The 19,066-nt window shown below is 39.5% G+C and overlaps 1 protein-coding gene across 2 annotated transcripts in view; it reads left to right on the top strand.

Annotated features, from left to right (window-relative positions):
• The window catches only part of atg7 (ATG7 autophagy related 7 homolog (S. cerevisiae)), a 141,065-nt gene extending 125,699 nt beyond the window's left edge, over nt 1-15,366 (top strand). For both annotated transcript variants that reach the window (XM_087994249.1, XM_043707933.2), the window contains one exon: nt 14,506-15,366. In XM_087994249.1, coding sequence (XP_087850375.1) covers nt 14,506-14,522 — 17 coding nt within the window. In that variant the 3' untranslated portion in view covers nt 14,523-15,366. The remainder of the gene's footprint in view (nt 1-14,505) is intronic.
• Nucleotides 15,367-19,066: the final 3,700 nt, after the last annotated feature.

The following is a 19,066-nucleotide window of genomic DNA, read 5'->3' on the forward strand; positions in this document are numbered from 1 at the left end:
TCTGCTTTATTATTGTTGACATTTATTACATCTATTTACTAGTGAGAACAATGCAATCTTTCAATTTGCAAATCGGGTAAGAATTTATTTCCTCCTGGCTTGGGTCCAAAAACACTCATTTCATTGACATTCTTGCAGTCAGTTACCATATAGTGTTTAATTAAGATTCGTACCCTTTGGGATACTATCCAGCAGGTGACAATGGTCAAAAGCTGTTGTGACCTAATTTCATTTAAAATTGAGCCTGGTTACTCCTACTTTTGTAAATATGAAATATGATGTAGGTACCTGCTTTGCTACGTGGAGGGAGTGGGAAAGGATGCATGATATGCCAGGGCGTTTATAAACTAATTTCAAAAGAACAGTCTTACTGGATGCAATTTGAAGGTGCTTTGATGAAGTTTTTCTCTTTCATATCAGCATAAACTATCACATATGGAGAGGTTTGTCTGCTTTTATCATTATCCTCCTGAAGTGAGCAGAAACTTTTTAATTGACATACTGACCTTGGTTTCAAAGTATTTCATTTACTTTCTTGTGCCTGGGTCAGTAGCCGCAGGTTGGGGCAGTAATGTCTGGCATTTCATTTGACTTTCATGCCCTTGAGTTAGAAGTGAGGAAAATAGCCAAGTTTTCAACATTTCTTTATTTACTGACTACTAGGAAAGTGAACAAATGCAGATGTTCAGGTAAGAACTATTTTGGTCTTATAACTTGTCCAGTGTATAGCAAAGCATGGCCAGTTGGGCAACATGCTAGACTGGATCTGAAATTATAATGTACCAAGAACCAGCTCCCTAAGGAGTGGAAGAAATCTTTGAGAAGATATGTAGCTCAGGTTGATGATAAGTCTATAAGTTAGCTCACTGAGTTGGAAGGTTTGTTTTCAGATGTTTTGTCACCATGACTAGGTAACACCATCAGTGAGAGTCTCTGGTGAAGCGCTGGTGGTATGTCCCGTCTCTCTATTAATAGGTCTTGGTTTCTTAAGGTGGGTGATGTCATTTCTGGTTCTTTTTATCAAGGGAAGGTAGATAGGATCTAAATCAATGTTTTTATTGATGGAATTCTGGTTAGAATGCCATGCCTCTAAGAATTCTTGTGCGTGTCTTTGTTTCGCCTGTCCTAGGATTTGTATTAAGATTAGTGTGGTGCTGGAAATGCACAGCAGGTCAGGCAGCATCAGAGAAGCAGGAAAATAGATGTTTCGGGTGGGAGCCCTGCCTGAAACGTTGATTTTCCTGCTTCTCAGATGCTGCCTAAACCTGCTGTGCATTTCCAGCACCACTCTAATCTTGACACTAATCTCCAGCATCTGCAGACTTCATTTTTGCCTAGGATGTATGTGTTGTCCCAGTCAAAGTGGTGTCCTTCTTTGTTTGTATTAAAACTAGAGTATTGCTGCCTGAGGAATGAACGTTTCCAGAGCAGTTGTAAGTACGTTATTCATCATGATTAGATTAGATTCCCCACAGTATGGAAACAGGCCGTTTGGTCCAACAAGTCCACACCAACCTTCTAGAGAGTAGCCCACCCAGACCTATTCCCTACCCTATCTTTACTCTGACTAATGCACCTAATATTATGGGCAATTTAGCATGACCAATTCACCTTACCTGCACATCTTTGGACTGTGGGAGGAAACCGGAGCACCTGGAGAAACCCACGCAGACACAGGGAGGATGTGCAAACTCCACACAAACAGTCGCCCGAGGCTGGAATCGAACCCAGGTCCATGGCACTGTGGGGCAACAGAGCTGGCCACTGTACCACCCTTGTGCTGATGTAATGGTGGAAACTTCTTCAGTATATGTTGTGCTGCCTTCATATAAACCAGTCAAATGATACAATGTTCTAATGAAAGAAAATTTTACATAACTTAATTTAGCAAAGGTTGTCTCATACATCCAAGAGTATGTGCAAAAGCAGCAAAATCCCTGAAATAGTTGAAACAAGGCATTATAAAAATCCAACAAATACCTAGAAATGAAAACAAATTAATGAATAATTGTCAAAGTGAATAAAACTTAAGGAAAGAATTTTTTCTTTTTAAAAATATCTTAATATTAAGCATAAGTCTGGAAAAAAAACCAGAGGAGCATGCTGTTTATCATCTGATCATTGGCATCAAAAAGCATTCTGTTTAGAAATATATTCATTCAATTATGGAAAAACTATGCCTGCAGAATCTAGTGTATTGCATTTGATTTGACAAAAGAAATTTTGTATACAGTCATCATAATCAGTTATTGCTATATGAACTGTGTGCATGGTCTGAAAGTATTAACTGCAATTACTGTTTAAACGTCCAGCAATTTAACTGATAGTGGAAAGATTTGATAAACTTATTAATAAGGATTCAAGATGTACAAGCTGAATTTTCACAATCCCTCATCAGGACTGGACTGATGTGCATGGATGAGACTAAGCAGCAAAGAATTATTTGCTAAAGTATTGCAATAACCCATCTCTGAATTCCCAGAAAAGGATCACCAAACTAGAGTAGGTCAAGTGGCAGCATCTCTTAGTGGTGCCACCAAAACACTTAAAGTTAGGGTTCGTTCAGGACACTTTATTTCAAAAGCAGAAATACTGGCTTCTCCTCCTCTACCTGGCACTACTGAATGCATTTGTCCTAGTTTTATTGAGTTTGTTCATTCCATTTAAAATAATGAGTAGTTCATCTGCAGTATATTGAAGAACACGAGTACAAATAATTGAATTTGAAGAGTTATAATTGAATTCCCCTTAAATGCAAATTGAAATAGAGTAGTTGGTCTCTGCTCTTAAAAATAAAATGGCAAGGCTTGATAGGCATACTTGGCTTCAGTTGCCTGGGGCTAGAGGCAAAAAAATTCTTACAAATGTTTGCATTGGTGATCATTAATCAATGCAATGGAATACCATATGCATGGACACCAAACTAATCCCGAATAAGGTACAGAAGAAAAATGGTTGAATGGAACCAGGGACAAAACTTCAGTACTGTGGAGAAACTGGGATTGTTCTCCTTAGAGCAGGGAAGGTTAATTGGACATTTTAACAGAAGTGTTCATGAGTTAAGAGTTATGAACTATGGTCTTATCAGTTCCTTGCACAGTTGGAGCAAGGCACCTCTGCTCGGGTACTTGAATCCTGTTGCTGTGAAGACCAACCTACTATCTGCTGTACCTACATGCTTGCATTTAGTGACTGATGCTCCCCCACATCTTGGTGCACTTCCTGCTTTCGCAATTCAAATAATAATCATCCTGCCTGCTTTTGCTAACAAAGTGGATAATGATTTAAAATAATTGCAAAGGGCCAGGAGAGGGGAACAGCTTAATACGGATAGAGCAGGAGTAATTGGACAAAGATCTGGCACATGAATGATGAACAAAATGACCTCTATCTATCCTATCCAGTTCTCTCATTCTGGTATAGGCTTGGACTGAATTCTAGTATTTGCAAGGATAAATCTGTCTACTTTCAATTGCAAACTGATACTGGAAGAATGGCTATATGAACAATTTCCTGCAAAGCCACTCAAATAGTGCTTCAGTAACTTCAGATGAATAAGAGCAGGAAAAGCAAAGTGTTGCACTAAAATTTCAAGGTCATCCTTACGATAGCACGTTTATCTCAAGAATGATGTTTTGGCTGCCGCTGTTGGTATCTATGTAACTGAGTTAGAGAGGAAGAATCATCTAGGAAACCTATTCCTACTGGACATGATTGTCTGATGAAGATGTGATTGAGCAACGTTCCCATAATGCAAAGGTCTGTTCATACTCATTGTTAATAAAGACCAGAAATCATACACCAAGGCAGAATGATTTAAATAAGCAATTCAAAGTATTGTATGTCAATGGTAAGATCTGATATTAAATCCTAATAATCTTATGCATTTGTTTTGGTTCTTACATCTACTGAATGGAGTCCAATCTTCGCCTTTGATCGAAAAATGGGAATGGAAGGCTTGTCGCTTCAAACTTGTAGCGATACGAAAGGGAGAGAACTTCAATTTCCCTTTCAATAGTAACAATCATCACGTTCCCAACAAATAGATTGAATGAAGAGTTGCAAGTTTCTTACAATTATACAGTGAACTCCTATCTCTGAGTGTCAGCACATGATTCCTACAATAAGAAGAGGGAATTTTTATTTCTGTCTGTCCAAATTCTTTCAAATGCCAAGAGATATCTCTGTTTGTTTTTGCCTCTGTCATTTTAAATGGTGGAAGAGATTTCAAATATTATGCATGAATTCAGCAGCTGTTCATCAACCAGCTCTATGGAGCTAAAACTATCATGCTGATTAATTCAAGTGTAATAATCCAGAATTACTAGGATAGTCCAGCTCTACTGCTACTTATAATGTTTCTCAATCATACCTTCATCAGATGCCCATGCAGTCACAAGCACAATCTAACGGTAAAGCCTGAAGAATCTGCAATTAATTTTTAAAACAAATTCCTGGTTGGTGTCATATTTTGTCTTAATATGCTTGCCCACGTTTGAGTCACAGGTAATGTCGGGTTTGCTGACTCTGTATTTGATATCAACTGAATCAGCAGTAAAGGTGCAACGGTCAATATTGCCCCTGATTAGGGAGGGGAGCCGAACCAGGATTCTCCATCAATGAAGCAATCTAAGGGCCTAGACATTTTACTGCGAGCAAGTTGGGTAAGCATAAAAGCACACAAAATGGCCACTTGGCCAGTACTACAACATAACTGCGATATGTCACACAGCATTGCTTGTGCCTGCTGCGTTTGGATAGTCAGAGGCTTTTTCCCAGGGTGCAAAAGTCAGGTGCAGGAGGACACACGTTCAAGGTGAGAGGGGGAAAGTTGAGGGGAGAAGTGCAGACAAAATCTTTTACTCAGAGGGTGGTGGATGCCTGGATTGTACAGCCATTGAGGGTGGTGGAAGCACATTAGTAATATTTAAGGCGTATCTTTATAGACTCATGAATGGGAGGCGAACAGGAGGGATTGAAACTGTGTATGGACAATACGTAGCAGGTCTAAATAAGGATTAGAAATCAGCAAAGGCTTGGTGAGCCGAAGGGCCTGTTCCTGTGCTGTATTGTTCTTTGTTCTCATACGAGGTCAAACTAAAGTATAAATAGCCAAACAAAGCATATAAATAGATGAAGGTTTTGAAGAATTGTATCAAAATGGGTTTATTTCATGTTCTGTGGCGATACCTGAAATGAGTTTGGTTTTTGTTTAGAAAAGACTTGGTGAGAGGACTTTTTTTTGTAAACAAAAGATATTTCTGGACGTTGTGTTGGACTTTGGACACTATAGAAAATACTTGCCTGGATTTTATGGCTGTCATGCTTGAACAGTGTTTTGCTTCGAGGTTGCTTGGTTTTCACATGGGGCTGCAGGTAGAAAGCATGCAGAAGTAAGACTGCCCAGTTCATCTTTCCCCTGTTTCTGAAATGCTTTGTTGTTCTTCCATTGTGAAATCTAATTGTCCTCTTGAAGAATGTGGGAAAACTTCTTGGTATGTAGTTCCTGAGCAAGCTGTGTTTACCAAGACCCCAGAGAAAACTGCCCAATGATCATAAAACATAGGAGCAGAAATTAGGCCATGTCGCCATTGAGTCTGATCTGCCATATAATCATGGTCAATAAGTTTCTTAACCCCATTCTTCCACTTTCTCCCCGTAACCTTTGATCCCCTTGACAACCAAGAACCTATCTATCTCAGTCTTAATATACTCAATGACCTGCCTTCTATGATCAGTGGTGCTGGAAGAGCACAGCAATTCAGGCAGCATCCGAGGACAGGCAAAATCGACGTTTCGGGCAAAAGCCCTTCATCAGGAATAAAGGCAGAGAGCTTGAAGTGTGGAGAGATAAGCTCCCCCCCCCCCCCCCCCCCCCCAATCCTTCTAAACTCAATCAAGTATAGAACCAGAGTCCTCAAATGTTCCTCATACGTTAAACCTTTTATTCCTGGGATCATTCATGTGAACCTCTTTTGGACCCATTCCAGGACCAGTCCATCTTTCCTGAGATATGGGATCCAAAATTGCCCACAATTTTAAATATGGTCAGACCATAATGACAGGGCATTAGATCAACAGGCTTCTGAACCTTTTTTCTGCTTTTCATCCTTCAAGAACTGACCTTCATTGGCCATAAGATGTTTCCCCTACAGTGAATCTTTGCAAACAAAATGCCATTTTTGCCCTTTACCTGCTGTATGTGTTATTTGAGTTATTAAGAGAGGTAAACATTTATATTTTCAAATCAAAAACTACGCAGTTTTGCATTTCGTTTAAGAAGCTCTCTGTTATAATAAGTCAAGTTTTATGTTAAAATAAACCTGGTTGGTGGATGTTTTTACTTCCATATTGAGTATCAATAGATGAAGGAAGCTTGTGATTGGCCATATTGGAAACTGGGTAAAATGTTTAAATGAATGTTGTGACCCGTGGAGTAGTCTGAAGAGAAACAGTGCGCTCCTCCCATCTTGAGGTTATAACACCACAGAAATTCAATTTGAGCAATCACACAATGCAAATGATGAATTGTGAATGCATCTTAGCCAGTATCCATTTACATTCCCTTTGAAGGGAAAGCTTGCTATTGATTTGCAATTGCCTGTTCCTGTGCTGCCTTCTAAGGTCAACTTCACCCCTAAGATCATTTGTCTGACCCATATTCCCAAGCATTAATGAGTCAAATCCAATTGTCAGCTTTTAATATTTATTGTAAGTGAGATGCAGTACATCAACCTTTTCTTGCACTTAAATATCATATTATTCAAAAACATAAGCATGCCCTATCATCTGAGAACCATATTTCAGTATTGTTTATTTTCAGAAGACATTATTATGTATTTTCAGAAGGTCTACATAATAATCATATTGAAGATCATCCAGTGCAGATTTATAAACACTATAATTCTACTGAGACAAGTCCAAGCAATACCCAGCTCTCCCAACTTGTAGATCTAGTTATGCAGAAAGCCTTGCTCTTAAAACATACATGCCACTGGAATTTTTTAGTTTTAATAGAAGCATTATTCCATCTTCTAAATAATAAGATTAATTTTTTTGCTTTGCAGGGGTATTGTAATCATTGTATCACTTCCAAATATTTTTACAGTTGTATCGAATGTTTACATTTTAATCCTTGCCTTAAAGTCCTTTGCTGTGCCAAACAGTGTGAGCAAGGAGAACTGTAGGGAATCTGATTGCAGCTTGCTGTATGCTGCTTTCTTAATTTTACTTAAACAGAAATGAAAAGTAATGTATAAGAAAAAATCGTTTTATAACAAAGTAAATGGCTAACTTAGGTGATGTATACTTTTATTATTTTATTGGATTTGGGCATTGCTGGCAAAGCCAACATTGGTTGACCATCCCTAATTTTTATTGAGAACTGAATGGTAAACCAGGCTGTTATAGAGAGCAGTTAAGAATCGCGCACATTGCTGTGGGTCTGGAATCACGTGTAACCCAATCTAGGTAAGGATGTTAGATGACCTTCCCTAAAGGGCATTCGTGAATTAGGTGGGTATTTGCAACAAATGATAGTAGTTAAGTGGTCATGATTAGACACCATAATTCCAGAATTCTATTGTCCTCCAATTTAACCACTGCTACGGTGGGTTCGAATCCATGCCCCGAGAACATTAGACTCTGACTCTGTGTCATTACTGCTACGCCACAGCCTCCTTCATGACTTGGTGGAACTTGCCGCTTCTTGTTTTCCACATAGTGATTTCTGCATCTGGGTTCGATCTCTGAGCTCGGAGTTGAGTGGAAAATGAGTCATTTCTATCTGAAGAAGCAGAGAACATTAGTGGGAGAGTTGCCCCAGGCCAGCATTGCAGACAAAATCTGATTTGGAAATGTGAAGAATCTGGCTGTTAACTTAGTTAAATCAAGGAAATGAAACTGTTGTGCACTGTTTTATTGGGTTTGTTGATTTGAAGAAAAATAACAAGCTTCAGAATGATTCCATTAATCTTGTAATCCAGACCTTGGACTTGAAATTTTTTTTTAATGAAAGACTGTTTCAAATGACTAGTTAAATCTATTGCTATTCTCTATCCTATGCAGCCATATCCGATTTCATTGGCAAGCACTCCAACCATGCTATCTGCTTATCTTCCTACATATCATGTTTTTGTTTTCTTTATTGTTCAGTTGGAAAGCATGCTGGAATTATTGTAAATATGTTGAGAAGCATATAGTCTGAACTCATCAATGACGTTACACCGTTTGTATTGCAAGCATGTAATGCTATGTGAGTTTTTCACAAGTTTACAGAATAATCAGAGATGAGGAAGATCATTCAGACCATCTGAATTTATCTATTTGTTCCCATTTTCCTAAGGTTTCAAACATCACTGATCCAACTGGAAGTCTATTAGATTAGATTAGATTCCTTACAGTGTGGAAACAGGCCCTTCGGCCCAACAAGTCCACACCGACCCTCCGAAGAGCAACCCACCCAGACCCATTCCCCTACATTTACCCCTTCACCTAACATTACGGGCAATTTAGCATGGCCAATTCACCTAACCTGCACATCTTTGGACTGTGGGAGGAAACCGGAGCACCTGGAGGAAACCCACGCGGACACGGGGAGAATGTGCAAACTCCACACAGACAGTTGCCTGAGGCGGGAATTGAACCTGAGAGGCAACAGTGCTAACCACTGTGCCACCGTACTGCCCACTATTGTCAGACATTGGGTGAAGAAGTGACAGGCACAAGGTCAAAAATGACCTTTACTAATTTGAATGTATGTCAATTTGTTCCACTTCTGCAAATTAATATCCTGGGTTCATTTTTTCTATCCCCTTAGCAGTATTCTGTATACCTCTCAGATGATTCGTGACTAGGCTGAAATTTGCCAAATTTCTTATGTTTTTTCATCATGTGATGCATATGATGTTAGGGATCAGCCTGTGCAATGCTTCCAAGACTTTAAAGATTTTCCTTGTTTCTTGCCAATCAAGACTAGACAGTGTACACAATGCCCTAAAGTTCAATCATTACCTTCTTTGATATATTCGCCTGTTTTAACTAAGCTGTTCAATTAGTTTTGCTGCTGAGTATTAATTGGATCAATGATCGCCATTGTGTCTCGTAAGACTCCTTCCTTTCATTTCATTCTGCATAGAGTATGTGTCTCTTCCTGTTCCTTACTCTGGGCAGTACTTTGCATCCTACTTGTCTCACATTCTCCTACTGAACTCTTGTCTCACTTTAAGTCCCCCTTCTGTCATCTTTCTGCTTTCCCAAGCCTCTCGTTCATCTTGACTGAATCTCCTGCTGCTTGGACTCTAGTTTCATTAACCTTCCAGCTTCTGATTCTGTCCGCAATTTTAACTTACATTGGAAATGATTTCCTCTCGTCTGGAGTTGCCTCTCTACCTTTTGGAGCCACTGCTAGCATTCCTGTCCTCTAGACAACCTACCTTTCATCCTGCTGTAGCCAATGGCTACTGCACTATCTCCAGCCTCTCTTGCAATTGCCTGTTTGAATTGCTAGGAGAAAGTGAGGACTGCAGATGCTGGAGACCAGAGTTGAAAAATGTGCTGGAAAAACACAGCAGGCCAGGCAGCATTCGAGGAGCAGGAGAATCGACGTTTCGGGCATAAGCCCTTCTTCATTCCTGAAGAAGGGCTTATGGCCAAAATGTCGATTCTCCTGCTTCTCGGATGCTGCCTGGCCTGCTGTGTTTTTCCAGCACCTGTTTGAATTGCTCCAATCAACTCTTGCTCATCGCAATACAACAGTCCAACCAAAATCATTAATGGCATTCTCTGTAACTCTGGCCTTGACTCTTTGACTACTCTATAACTTTCAACACATCAATTACACCATCCTTCCCAACATCTATTGTCCTGCCCCATGAAACTCTCCTTGTTTGATTTCACACTTACTTACCTAGGCATTGCCAGTGAATTTTGAGCACTGGCACCTTTTCTCTCAATCAAATACTTACCTCCAGAATCAATGAAAGGGTCCACTTCTCATCTCACTCTTCTTTCTTACTTGAATGCACAGCCCTTGGCAATATTGTCCAAAAAGTTGGGATCACCTGATTTGCACGTTTTTTTTCCTCCTCCACCTCTCGACACTTTTTATTGCCACCTGTGTTTAAACTGCCTGTCTGACTTACACATATATGAATAATAACGTCCTTGTACTCAACATTCAAATGATGGATGTTGTTGCTTTTTCCCCTTGCTGCCAGTTCTATCACTCTTTTCGGTGAATGTTTCAAGATGAAATGGATTGTTTGCAACCTCACCATCTTACTCCGGTTCATTGTCTAATCCTGTATCTTGTTATTGCAAAAATCACATCAATAGCATCACTTCCCCTGTTTCTGCTTCAATCTTTTGATCACCCCTCTTAATCTCTCCTTTGGTTCAGTACTCATCATTCACACATTCAGAGCACATTTATCTACAATCAAAGTGCAATACTGTTCTAGGACTTTCATCTCATTTATATCAAAGCCCCTGACTTTATTTGGGATACACTGAGAGAGCTCCAGCATCAATTGCACAATCAAAAGATTCATTGTTTCTGTGCATCTACATGTCACAGATTGGCAAGCATTGTTTTATGAAATCCAATAGAAAGAACAGTAACCTGGTTTTGTGTAGATCAAAAATCAGTCAAATTTTGGTTCAGAAACTTAACAGCATTAATTTATTTTTCATGAAACACTAGGTGTTTCATCTGAAATAACAACATAGCAGAATTAAGTCTTCGTATCTTCAAAGCTGATGGCAGGTGTGTGCTGCTGTTCTGGTTTGTTTATGTACGGGTCATGTCTTCATTATCAGCAGCAATGTTCCTGAATTACAAATCTCATTGAACTCTCGCCTGTCATTACCTGCAGCAAAACAAAGTGTGTCCCCCCAGGTGCAGTCTCTAACAAAAGAGTTAATTCTTTTCCTTAAGTCTAGCTTGCTTTGATGCCACCTGCATCTGTTGGGCCTTATACCTTTTATCCACAACCGTTTATCTTCTAAAGAACTTGCTGCCAGGCTCATTTCCAAATATTTGCACGTCTCAAACATGCGAAACCATAGGTAGTTGATGTTACTTAAAAGGTTTGTCTGGAATAAAGACAGTTTTTTTTTTTGTTTTCACTAATAATTGCTGTGTATTTGATTCCTAAATACATGCCCATTGTTTATTAGAAACTTTTAGTTAATTTTGTAAGTACCATACAGATAGCACTTTAAAAATGGAGAAACACTACTGGGTATGTTCTGCATAAATTCAGTTTTTAAAGATCCTTTGCAGTTACCTCAGTTTCTGCAGCAGCTCCGAATAGTTTGAATTGTCTATTATTGACCACCACTGCATTAGTACTGTCACAGTTAGTAACTGGTTGAAATCACTTAAGCCTGGTCCTGATTTTAAAATCCAAAATTTTCTCCACTACCAACATTGTGTCCTGAGCAAATATATTAGATTGGAGTTACTTCAAAGGAATGAGCTGCTACTGCTGCTATTAATCTCATCAACGCAAGCTGCAGGCACATGTAAAATTAGGTAATGACATCAGTGTTATGGCTCAGGGTTTCTCCTAACCCACCCCTCCTGTTTTCAAAGCAGGAAGAAAATGTTTTCATAAGCAGTGCAACCTTCAGAAGAACTCAAATCTGTGTCTTTATATGTGATATTGGCAGCATAGGGTTAGCAATTTCCCCTTAGCTCTGTGACATCACACTGAATGTTTAGCATGCATCATGTCTTCCTGTACTTAAAGATAGTAAATAGCAATGTCAATTGTTTACTTATAAGCCAGTGATGATGGATTTCTTTACTGTAAGATAGCTCATGTTATACAATACTTGGAAAATGTTAAAGATAAAATCGGTTCAAGAATACTTAAAATGTCCTTGGATGCATTTTGATTTATTGTCACGTGTAACTAAGTATAATGAAAAGCTTTGTTTGTGAGCAATACAGGCAGATCATAATAAGCAAGAACATCCAGATCATAGGGTGAAAAAAAACTTGGGCAGAATGAGATGTTCAGGTTATATTGCACAGGAGGTGCGCCAGGCAAGATCAACATTAACAAGTTCAACATTGTTTGAAGTTAGAGAGTCAATTCATCAGTCGTATAATGGCAGGAAAGAAGCTGTTTTTGAACCTGCGGGTGTGTGTGTTCTAGCTTCTGTATGTTCTGCCTCATGGAAGAGGTTGGGATGGGATGGGTCTTTGATAATGTTGGCAGCTTTTTCACAGCAGTGATAGGTGTATATGGAATCCATGCATGGGAAGTGTGGGCTGTGCTATTTGAAAGACTGCTTACCCACCAAACATCTATAGAGTGACTTTAATTCTTGAGACACATGGCTACTATGCTGTAGAGTAACAGCCAGGAAGCAATGGAACTAATTTGGGAATTAAGGTTTTGTTTGTGTTAGAGCAGCTGCCACTAATCTTTAAAGGCACCCCTCTGTATTGATATTGGATAATGTCATCTTCTATACACCCAGGCATTTATGCTGAACATTTTGCCCCCGTTACTCTGTGTACATTCATCTTCCCTCAGCACACAAAGCACTAGTTTAGAAAAGACTTGCACTGCACCTTCAAAGGAAATAAAAGAAAATGTTGTTTTTGGGCTTCTTTCCAACAACCTAGCCTGCAATGTTTATGATCTTTTTCGTCTCTGAATGCACAAAGAAGACTTTCTGACTCGTCAAAAATGTGAATAAACTTGGTAAATGGTGTGTCATTGCCAGACCACTAACACAAGACAAAGAGACTCTTCCAAATCGGATCTTCCTGAATGCAGTGTTTAAAATTGTTTTTACCCTATCTACTAAATAATTAAACGGTAATAATGAAATATGCTAGGTGGCATTAGTTAACCATTATTAATGCATTTTAAGTCCATCCAATTGTGCCAAAGAACCTGTTTCTGTGCTGTACAGTTCTATATCCTTCAACTACAACTTGACACAAAAAGATAGATGATGGCCTCAGTTCACTTACGAGTCTTCTACCTTCAGCAATATTTTCCCCCTTTACAAAAGCAAAGGCACACTTTTATTAATCCTTTATTTGAACATTTCTCCTTTGTTTGGGATGGAATGATAGTCATTTACAGTGCTGTATTCTACAGTGCCACAGATTTGTTCACAATTTTTGACTCTTGACAGGAAGCAGACTGTGAATGCTTTTTGCATCCTGAATTAATTCTAAGCTAATTTATTTCCTGTTTTGAGCATTATTTGACTTATCTGTTCACAGATGCCATTTGAATCTGTCTGCATTTTTTCAGGCAAGGAATGAATGCGTTTGTGTTCCTGCTATTTGTATCTAATTTATATTTTTGCAAACACTGTTGACTTTGTGCTGATTAATAAGTGCTGTCAAATTGCCTTTATTGATCTATTCACAAAGCCAATAACACTGAATAGAGAAAACTGTAACTCATTGGTAATAAGTGCCAGAGAACCTGAAATAGACAGAAATCATGTGGGTTAAATTTGCAGATGAGACTAAACAAGGAGAATGCTCATGAAAGCCAAGCATCCACAGAAGAACCTGAACAAATTTATTAAATGGGCAGAACTGTGGTGCATTTGAATACAACACAGAAAAATCAATTATTGCACATTGCATAAACACTGTGCATGTTTTATGACTGGTGCCAAACTAGCCACCAGAGATGCGAAAAGAGATCGAGGAAACTCTGTATTTACCACGTCCACTTATTGTGGGCAGCAAACAAAAGAAACGGCGTGAATTTTTTTATAGAGTAGAATCCCTCCAGTGTGGAAACAGGCCCTTCAACCCAAGTCCACACTGACCCTCCGAAGAGTTACCAACCCAGACCTATTCCTGTCCTCTCTTATCCTATGTTTACCCCTGACTAATGCACCTAACCATCACACACCTGAACACTATGGACAATTTAGCATGGCCAATTCGCTTAACCTACACATCTTTGGACTGTGGGAGGAAGCTGGAGCACCTGGAGGAAACCCACACAGACACTGGGAGAATGTGCAAACTCCACACAGACAGGCACCCCAGGCTGGAATCGAACCAGGGTCCCTGGCATTGTGAGACAGCAGTGCTAACCACTGAGTCACTGTGCTGCCCATAGATTGCTAAAGTAGTAGAGGCACTTACAGCCAAAGCCAATTAGCTCAGATCAGCTTGTACCTCTAGTACCTTTTAGTTCTGGTCACTGGCCATAAGAGAAATGTTGAAAAGCCTTAAGTGATCCCTAATGCCAGGATTGAGGTACAAGAAAGGATTAAGAAAAATTCTGAGTCTTCCAGAATAAAGAGAAATGAATGCTAGGTATGTAATGTGGCCTAGAAAAGGTTAATCATCTGTAGAGCTATTTCAGATTAAACCATCTCTGCAAGATTGGTCTACTGGCAGGAAATACTGAGTGAGCCTGTTTCTTGGCTTGATTTTGGATCTCAATACAAAAGCTCAATGACAATTTTTCTATTAACATTTAAGGGAAATGTATTTTCTGATTTCAGATATGGGATATGAGTGATGACGAAAGTTTCTGAAGAACAGTCTGTAACTTGAAAGGAAACTGCAAATTGAAGAACAAATCCAAGACCTGTTTCCAGCTTTTCAGAATCTTGCAGTGCAATAACAGCTGCCCTGTGCAGGTCATGGATTCTTTGTGATTATGGCATTCAGCTTAATTAAGAAGCAAGTTATCTCCCAGTGTCATTTTGGAATCAAAAACATGTGACTGTTCCTGGCCCTTTCATCCAGATCACAAATCTGGAGATTATGATGTTAGCATTAGTGATAACAGCAATAATCCAAATCTTTCTAAACCGAAAACTGTTACATGTATTTGAGTTCTGTGTATATAAATACAGGTCTCTCTGAGTAAGAATGTTTCATTTAAAACGCATTGCTCTAACACAAATATTTTGTTAAAGTTGTTTCTTACTTTTTCTTAAAATTAAGTTCCACTATCTCCAATCATTTTTGACTGTAGCTTCCCAGAGTGTTTTTTAATCATTTTCAGTACAGACAAATAGTTTATGTCACGAATTTTAATTAAATATGAAATTTATCATTTCAGCTACCGACTCCACTTCCATTTAAAATGTTCTTTTTGTATCGAACTGATGTTTGTTTCCTGTCAACGCGTTTGTTATATGCCTGAAGCATCTGTATTGTGTACATGCCGGTGTAATCTGCATGCAACACTTGCTACCTTTTACACAATTAAAAATAATTTAACTGAGTTCACACTCAAACATGTCTCAACATTTAATTTCACAGGAGTGAAAAGGTGAATCTGTGTAAATGTACCAATAACTCTTGTTTAGCTTTCATCTCTGTCAAATGAAAGCCAAAATAAAGGCTGGAATACCGATACCATCCAGTCACTTTCCGTGTTAGTTTAGTATATGACTGTTTGGATGCAGTCATTACTGCAACTGGCCTGATTTCTCTCTTTCCAATTCATTGGCTTGAAGATAATATAGCAAATAGCTTTAATTTTTAATAGCTGGCAATATTAAGAACATTCGCTTGCAGTGTGCTGGAGTGCTAAGAGAGCTTAATTAGCGTATTTAGCTGGTACGTCAAGATTGATGAAATACCATGATGGAATGACTACCTACTGCAGTTGATTCAATGCTGCTATCAGGCCAAGTAATTGTATCTAGTCAAGGCCATCAGTGTTACTGTCAATATTTATTATTTTAAACAATTATCAACCACAGATGCTGAAATCGTTTAAATCTCCTTATTGTTGCCCTCATAGGCGAGTCTGCTCAGAGCAATGTGTAAACCTTAAGTTTATCTTTGCTTCAGTCATATGACTTGTGATTGCACTTTGAACCGCTTACTCCAACTGTGTGCTGGAGGATAATGGATAGTAGAATCATTTATATAATTGTTCGCTCTATATTTCAGATAAATATACAAGTGTTAATGGTAAACCCATTGACACTGATTTAATGAGACTTAATAGAGATCTGAGGAGCATCTCTCCTCTTTTGATAGGCATTTTACAACCTTCCAACCTTTACATTGACTTTGATTTCCGATCATAACCACCATTCCCATTCTTTTTGTTAACATATTGGTAATGATTCTGCTGCTGCTGTTCACACCTCCTCTAGTCTCATCTTTTGTTCCATGTTACATTGTCATCCTCTTTTGATCTTCCTTGTCCTTCTCCTTTTCTCTGCCTCTGTACGTATTACATTGTACATCCCTAATAATTTTTTCCAACTCTGGGAAAATTTCATTGCCCTGAAATGTTAGCTTTGTTCTGTTTTTGTCATTGCTGCTGCCTGATCTGTTGAGTATTCCCAGGATTTTCAATGTCTGTTAGGCATTAATCTCTCTGCTCAGTTGATGTGCTGGGTGAAGATTCTGACTGTCAGACACTGATGTCATTGATTTTAATTGATTTTCTGGGCATTGGTCAAGTTAATGTATAGACCCATGACTGAGGTTCTTTCCTAGTTTAGAAGGCCAGGCAGCACATGAGGAAAAGGAATAGGTCACTAAAGCAGTAAGGACCTTTTCAGGTTAGATTCGATTCCCAACAGTGTGGAAACAGGCCCTTCAGCCCAACTAGTCCACACCGACCCTCTGAAGAGTAACCCACCCAGACCCATTCCCCCTGACTAATGCACCTAACTATATGGGCAGTTTAGCATGAGCAATTCACCTCACCTAATCTTTGGACTGTGGGAGGAAACTGGAGCACCCAGAGAAAACCTACGCGGACACAGGGAGAATGTGCAAACTGCACACAGACAGTTGCCTGAGGCTGGAATCGAACCTGGGGCCCTGGTGCTATGAGGTAGCAGTGCTAACCACTGAGCCACCATGCTGCTCCAAATTTGGCTCAAAGTAGCAAATTTGCAAGCAAGAAGTTTAAGCAGAAGAGGTAAGGCTAGAGAGTGTCCAGATTACAAGCTGCACGACAATGATGTTGATGATCAATATTCTGGCAGTAGACCACCGCTGGAAAAAACAAGTTGTAACCCCAGACTAATATTCTGATAATATGGGTTTGAACCCCACCGTGACATTGTGAAATTTGTATTCACTAAAAAGCTAGCCTAATGACAACCATATAACTAGACTCAATTGTTGTAAAAACCCATATGGTTCAATCATGTCCTTTTAGGGAAGGAAATCTGCCATCCTTACCCTATCTAACTTGCATGTGACTCCAGACGCTTAGCAATGGTGTTGACTCTTTACTGGGTTTGGGATGGGCAATAAATGCTGACTTAGTTGACATCCTGTGAACAAATTTTCTAAAACTCATAATTTGTCAAGGAAAAGAGTGTTCAACATTCACCACTTATAAGTTGTTGCTCAACTATGCATGGTATTTTCTCACCCTAATACCTTGTACCCTGGTGTCAATAAAGCACAGTAGTGTGTCCAAGTATCCAAAAACATAGATATTTATATTTGCAAATAGACCGCCCTCATGACCTCGCCTGCATCACCCCATCCCCCCTTCAAAGTCTCCTCTGGAATGTTTTTATTTACAGGATCTGTCATCTTCTATTAATACTCTGTCTGCTCACAATTGTGTATAACTGCCTACCATAAGCCTTTCATGTCTGAATTTCTTTCCAGGAGATCATCTAGAATATGGAGAGACAGGCTGCTTCCCCAGAGGAGAGAGTCTGCAGGTATTAGGAAGTCCCATAGCTGGGACATTGGAGTCAGAGAAGTTGGAGAATAAGCAATAGTAGTACGTTCTGTTGCAATTCCATGCTTGATGTAGGATTACTTTAATGATGCTGCAGAAAGCATCATTCCAGAGCCAAAAGGGGTAATCTTCATCAAATGACTGTAATCTTAAAACATTTCACTACTCCTGAATCCATGTGACAGTGAAACTAATTCTAATTTTAAAGGTTGTGCATTTCATTGTTACATCATGAAGTCAGGGAAGCCATTGAGAATTATGTGTTGAGCTGTATTATATTCTGATGGCCATATTCTAACTACAGAATGGAACTCATTTTTTCTTGATGGAAGATACAGTGTCAGTTTGAGTTCCTTAGGTGACGTAAGCACAATTGACAGCCTCTAAACAGCGGGGAATCTGCAGAACCCCATGCTCTTCCTATCCTCTCACACTGAGACCTTTCTTTCATTTGAAAACACATGATATCACCTGCTTCAGTGAGCAAAACAACAATCAACTCCCGGACTCATTTAGCTTTTACTGCAGGGAACTGTCGCCAGGCTTGTGAAGCAAAAACCTTTTGTGGAATTCATGAGTTTGATGGTGGTGTAAGAGGGGGACTTTTAATCAGGTGCAGGTGGGAACTCATTCCTGAAGAAGGGCTTATGCCCGAAACGTGGATTCTCCTGCTCCTTGGATGCTGCCTGACCTGCTGCACCTTTCCAGCAACACATTTTCAGCTCGGAACTAATTGATACCCTTTTATGGATATCAGACTGTGGAGTGTAAGATACTGAACATCTGAGGGCCTCAAAAAGCAACCAGGAAGTGGGGTTGAGCTGCTAGGGGTTACCCCATGCTCTTGCTGCTGAACTTCCTGCACCATTCCCCTGCATTACCACTGGTGCCATCACTCACCTGTAGGTGGGTGAAGCAGTCCCCACAATTGAGGGATGCAGATTGGTGGCAGCTCTTTGTTCCCGGGGAAGGCTTTCTGCTGCCCAGTTAACTGTCTCATTGGCACATACTTTGTATTCCTTCCCAAAAGAAAATGATGTAGGACTATCAACAGCCTTGAACGCATTGGGTGGGGCTTGGCAGAATAATGGTAGAAGATGGTGCAAATATGCCACACCATTCCTGAACAATTTCCTTGTGGACTCCTATGCACCATTCCTGGATTCCTGTCAAGTCAGCAATGGAGATAGATAATGAAAAAATTTCAAGACTGACAGTTGTGGAGCAGAAGGTAAGCCCTCGATAAGCAACAATAAACAGAAAAGTTTTTTTTTAAATAAAAGTGTTGCAATAGCAAGGATCACCTATTTGTAAATTAATGCGCTCTCTAAGCTCGATGTTTCAAAACATTGTATGGTAAATGTTTGTGCTCTGGAAAAAGG

The sequence above is a fragment of the Chiloscyllium plagiosum genome, unplaced genomic scaffold, assembly GCF_037043375.1.
Source record: "Chiloscyllium plagiosum isolate Xiang-an unplaced genomic scaffold, Cpla_swu_hap1 HiC_scaffold_14, whole genome shotgun sequence".
Lineage (NCBI taxonomy): Eukaryota > Metazoa > Chordata > Chondrichthyes > Orectolobiformes > Hemiscylliidae > Chiloscyllium > Chiloscyllium plagiosum.